The sequence below is a fragment of the Chiloscyllium plagiosum genome, chromosome 7 (assembly GCF_004010195.1).
Source record: "Chiloscyllium plagiosum isolate BGI_BamShark_2017 chromosome 7, ASM401019v2, whole genome shotgun sequence".
NCBI lineage: Eukaryota > Metazoa > Chordata > Chondrichthyes > Orectolobiformes > Hemiscylliidae > Chiloscyllium > Chiloscyllium plagiosum.
In genome coordinates, this window is record NC_057716.1 from 107,203,847 (window position 1) to 107,209,236 (window position 5,390).

General features: G+C 45.5%; 1 protein-coding gene across 6 annotated transcripts in view; it reads left to right on the plus strand.

The window, feature by feature from the left end:
• The window catches only part of tmbim1a (transmembrane BAX inhibitor motif containing 1a), a 63,702-nt gene extending 62,836 nt beyond the window's left edge, over window positions 1–866 (plus strand). For all 6 annotated transcript variants that reach the window (XM_043694370.1, XM_043694372.1, XM_043694373.1 and 3 more), the window contains one exon: window positions 323–866. In XM_043694370.1, the coding sequence (XP_043550305.1) occupies window positions 323–466 (144 nt within the window). In that variant the 3' untranslated portion in view covers window positions 467–866. The remainder of the gene's footprint in view (window positions 1–322) is intronic.
• Window positions 867–5,390: the final 4,524 nt, after the last annotated feature.

Sequence of the window (5,390 nt, forward strand, 5' to 3'; positions counted from 1 at the left end):
TAAAGTTTCAACTTTGATCTCCAGCATCTGCAGACCTCACTTTCTCCTCAAGGTGTCACAGCAATGCAGAGCTGGTGTCCTCAGACATGGACACTGACCCCTCCTGGTGAAGCAGGGGAGCAGTTTCCTCTCTCTCCGCTCCCTCAGTGTGGGGGTGGGAGGGTGTTGTGAGCCTTTTGTCTTGACGTCTGCCTTATTGGACAGCCTGGATCATTCCCACACATCTGCTCCTGCCTTCACCAAAACCCCCAACTTCGGCCTTCATTAATCCTCACTCTCTCTCTCTCTCTCCTCCCCTCTCCCTCGCTCTGTTTCTCTCTAGTTTTTGGCATTTGACACCCAGCTGATCCTGGGAAACAGGAAACATTCCATCAGCCCGGAGGAATATGTTTATGGTGCACTCCGTCTCTACGTCGACATTGTCCAAATCTTCATCCACCTTCTTCAGCTGTTTGGATCCAGATGAAGACACAAGGTGCAATCCTATTACAGGCACAACTCTTCAGCTTCCCTCCTTCTGTCCTTTCTTTGTACAAAATAACCTCATGCTTGTAGAATGTAGGAAAGACATTACCTTCAGTGCAATTGGAATCATCAGTCACGGACTCCCCCGATCATCCACCCCATACCAGCCTGGTCTTGGAAAGAAATCAATTCTAAAATAGAACCAAAACCACTGGTCAAACCGAACAGGTCTGACGGCTCTCTCTGGAGAGAGAGTGACAGAGTGAATGTTTGATGAGAACTGGAAAGATGCTTTAAACAAGTCAAAGCCATAGGAATTGTGAAGAAAATTAGATTCCCTACAATGTGGAAAGAGGCCCATTTGGCCCAACCAGTCCACACTGACTCTCCGAAGAGTAACCCACCCAGATCCATTTCCCTCTGACTAATGCACCTAACACTATGGACAACTTAGCATGGCTAATTCACCTGATCACATCTTTGGACTGTGGGAGAAAACCCATGCAGACACGGGGAGAACGCGCACACTCCACAGACTGTCACCCGAGGGTGGAATCGAACCTGGGACCCTGGTGCTGTGAGGCAGCAGTGCTAACCGTGCTGCCCCTAAAAGAGGGTTTGGGATAAACTGAAAAGTAATTGATCAGAAACGTTAACTCTGTGACTTTCTGTGCACATGCTGCCTGACCTGCTGATTATTTCCTGCAGTTTCTGTTCATTTCAGACTGTTTGTTCTGTTCAGGCTGAAGCATTCCGCACAGATACATGGTGATACTTTAGGATCAGGGTCTCAAAGCCATAGCCTTCCAGGCAGCAGTGATCCCAATTGGCTTTAAAGATTTGGAATGCCTGCACTGGGCATCTCAAAACACTGGAGAGGTCCCACCAGTATCACCTTCAGAAGATCCTCCAAATCCAAGGGCAGAAAAGGGAGTCTCACAGCAATATCCTCTCCCGCCATTGAAGGGACAGTCTATCAAAACCTGGGCTCCACTGGGCAGTACATGTCATTTGTGAGCCTGATCTGGATTCCCAATGAGACTGCTCGACTCGGACTTCCAAGGTAGGAAACACCTTCTAGACATCCTCAAAGCCTCCCTGAAGAGGTGTCAACCATCCCGATGACTCATGGAGGCCCTAGCCGTGAATGATCAAAATGGAGAATGTTCATTTGGGAAGACCGCTGGGACATCGAGAGACTGGCAAAGGAGATTGGCAAAAACACAGAGAAGGTACTGAGGAGAAGTGTTTGTGTTTTCCTCAGTGAGTTGTAAATTGCCTGGAAGGGCGATTGAAGCAAAGTCAACAGGAATTTCAAAAAAGGGAATTGGAGAAATGGTTGACGGGGGGAATTTTGGTATAGAGCGAGTGGGGAAATCGGCACGAACCTGAGCTCTCTACCAAAGAGCCAGTATAGGAGTGATGGGTTGAATGGCCAGCCTGTGCAGTAAGAGATATTGATTGTTTTGTTATTCTGTGACTGTTTTGCTGATTTGACTTTAGCTATACAACGCTGTCTATGTTTATCATAAAACTGAGTGTTTCACTCACTATGGTTCAAATCATTTACATCTAAACATGAGAACACAGTCACATGATCATGTCAGCCGGAAGCTTTGTTTAATTTTTCTGAATGGTGCAGATTAACTCTTCATCGGTACTTAGACAATAAATGCTGGCCAAAGCAGTTCTGACCACATTCCAACAATGCTTTACAAAGACCAGGAGGAGGCCATTCAGCCCCTTGAGCCTGTCACACAGAATTGGAGGAGCCCATTCAGTCCCTCAAGCCTGTTACTCAGAACTGGAGGAGGCCATTCAGCCCCTCAAGCCTGTTACTCAGAACTGGAGGAGGCCATTCAGCCCCTCAAGCCTGTTACTCAGAACTAGAAGAGGCCATTCAGCCCCTCAAGCCTGTTACACAAAACTGGAGGAGGCCATTCAGTCCCTCAAGCCTGTTACTCAGAACTGGAGGAGGCCATTCAGTCCCTCAAGCCTGTTACTCAGAACTGGAGGAGGCCATTCAGTCCCTCAAGCCTGTTACACAGAACTGGAGGAGGCCATTCAGTCCCTCAAGCCTGTTACACAGAACTAGAAGAGGCCATTCAGCCCCTCAAGCCTGTTACACAGAACTGGAGGAGGCCATTCAGTCCCTCAAGCCTGTTACACAGAACTAGAAGAGGCCATTCAGCCCCTCAAGCCTGTTACACAGAACTGCAGAAGGCCATTCAGCCCCTCAAACCTGTTACACAGAACTGGAGTAAACTTGAGGAGGCAATGGTGCATGTTATAATCACTAGACTATTTAATCCAGAGAGCCAGGAAATATTCTCCAGACTTGTTTTTGAATCCCACTGCAGCAAATGGTGGAATTAGAAGTCTAAGGATGACCATTAAACCATTGTCAAATTTCAGGAAACCACCTGGTTCACCGATGTTCGATAAGAAAAGAAACTGTCATCCTCACCTGGTCTGGTCTACATGTGACTCCAGACCCACAGCAATATGTTTGACTCTTAAATGCCCTCTTAGAGATGGGCAATAAATGATGGTGGATTCAGTAGTACCCCCATCCTGTGAATGAATAAAATAATTTAGCCCCTCAAGTCTGTTACACAGGAACAGGAGGCCATTCAGCTGCTTGAACCTGTTACACAGGAACAGGAGGTGTTTCTGCTCCTCAGGACTGTTACATTTGAAATAAGAGACCATTCAGCCCTTTGAGTTTGTTATATAGGAACTGGAGACCTTTCAGCCCCCCTAGCTATTCTGCCATTCGGCAGATCATGGCGAAGTATATCTCCAACTCTATCTACTATTCCTTGATTTACCTATCAATAAAAATTGATCAATTTCAGTGTGGAAATTTTCAGTTGATCTTCAAACCCCTCAAAATTCAGGGGGAGAGTGAGTTTTAAATTTCCACTCTCCTTTGTGTGAGTATGTGTTTCTTGGTATCGCCCCCGAATGACTCAGCTTGACGCGAAGATGTAGTTTCCGACCAGAGGAAACATATTTCCTGCGCTGAATTTTACAAATCTCATCAGTCACTTTGAATATCTCAATCAGATGTGCATCTCAATCTTCCATACTGACAAAATTGCTCTACATTATTGTGTAAACATTATAATGAATTATTGCTGCTTTACAATTTTATTTACCTGCTGAATGTTTACAATGTTTGTTTCAGTTGCTGTATTCTGTACAATATTGTATTAAAATGCTTTTGATTACAAGTTGCAGTCAAGTATGAGTGAGCATTTTTAAATAGAAAAATGCTGGAAATGGAAAACTACGAGAAGTTTTTAAAAGAATCATTCCATGGACATGCATGTTCTGATTATTTATTACCTGTCGCATTCCTAATTGTCCTGGAGGATGTAGTAGTGAGCTGTCTTCTTCAGTCACTGATGTCCTTGCAATGTGGAGACACCCACACTCCCATTAGGGAAGGCCTTTCCTCCATCATAAGGTCAGGATGAAAATGTTTGCCAATGACTGCACAACGTTCAGCACCATTTTAGTGACTCCTCGATTACTGAAGCAGTCCTTGTCTAAATGCAGCGAGATAATATCCAGATTTGGGCTGTCAAGTGACAAGTAAAATTAATGCCACACAAATGCCTGATAGTAGCCATCAACACCAAAAGAGAATCTAACCATCTTCCCTTGACACACATTGGCATTACCGTGACTTAATCCCCCACTATCAACATCCTGGGGGGTTACCATTGAGCAGAACCTCAACTGGATGCACCATAGAAAACAGGATCTATAAGAGAGGTTGAGAGGCTAGGAACACTGCAGAGAGTAACTCACCTCCTGATTTGTGCCTTGTAGACAGGCTTTGGAGAGACAGGAGGGGAGTTACTTACTGCTGGAGTCCTTGCCTCTAACCTGCTCTTGTCGACACTGTTTTTGTGACTGGTCCAGTCCAGCTCCATCTTATTGGTAACCCTCAGAATTTTGATGGTCATGGATTCATTGCTGGCAATGCCATTGAATGTCAAATGGCGAAGGTCTTTGCCTGGTGTTTGTGTGACGTAAAAAGATACTTGTCGCTTCACAAATGCTGGATCCTGATAGAGGGAAGGGAGATAGTGGAGCAGTTAAAAGCAGGGATGTGAGGGCACTCTGAGAAACAGATATTGGGGAGGACTTTTGAGTATGGAGAAGGTTAGAGAGAATGAGGTCTGAGATCATTGGGGGATTTGGAAATAAGGAAGAAAATGAACAGCAAGGTGGCTCAGTGGTTAGCACTGCTGCCTCACAGCACCAGGGACCCAGTTTCAATTTCAGCCTCTGGCGACTGTGTGAAATTTTCACATTCTCCCAGTGTTTGTGTGGGTTTCCTCTGGGTATTATGGTTTCCTCCCGCAATCCAAAGATGTGCAGGTTAGGTGAATTGGTCTTGCTAAATTGTCACATAGTGTCCAGGGATGTGTAGGCCTGGTGCATTAGTCAGGGGTAAATGTAGAGTAATAGAATAGGGAAATGGGTTTGGGTGGGATACTCTATGGAGGGTCGGTGTGGAGTTGTTGGGCCAAAGGACCTGTTTCCATACTGTAGGGATTCTAAGTCTAAAAATGTTTACAGTGTCACTGGACTAAGTGCCAATACAGATCAGCAAGTGCAGAGACATGGGACGTGGTGTGAATTCAGACACTTGCTTTTCCTGTTCACTGGTCCTAGTCAACTAAAGGATCGGTGCTGGGTCCTCTACTTTTTGTCATTTACATAAATGATTTGGACGCGAGCATTAGAGGTACAGTTAGTAAGTTTGCGGATGACACCAAAATTGGAGGTGTACTGGACAGCGAAGAGGGTTACCTCAGATTACAACAGGATCTGGACCAGATGGGCCAATGGGCTGAGAAGTGGCAGATGGAGTTTAATTCAGGTAAATGCGAGGTGCTGCATTTTGG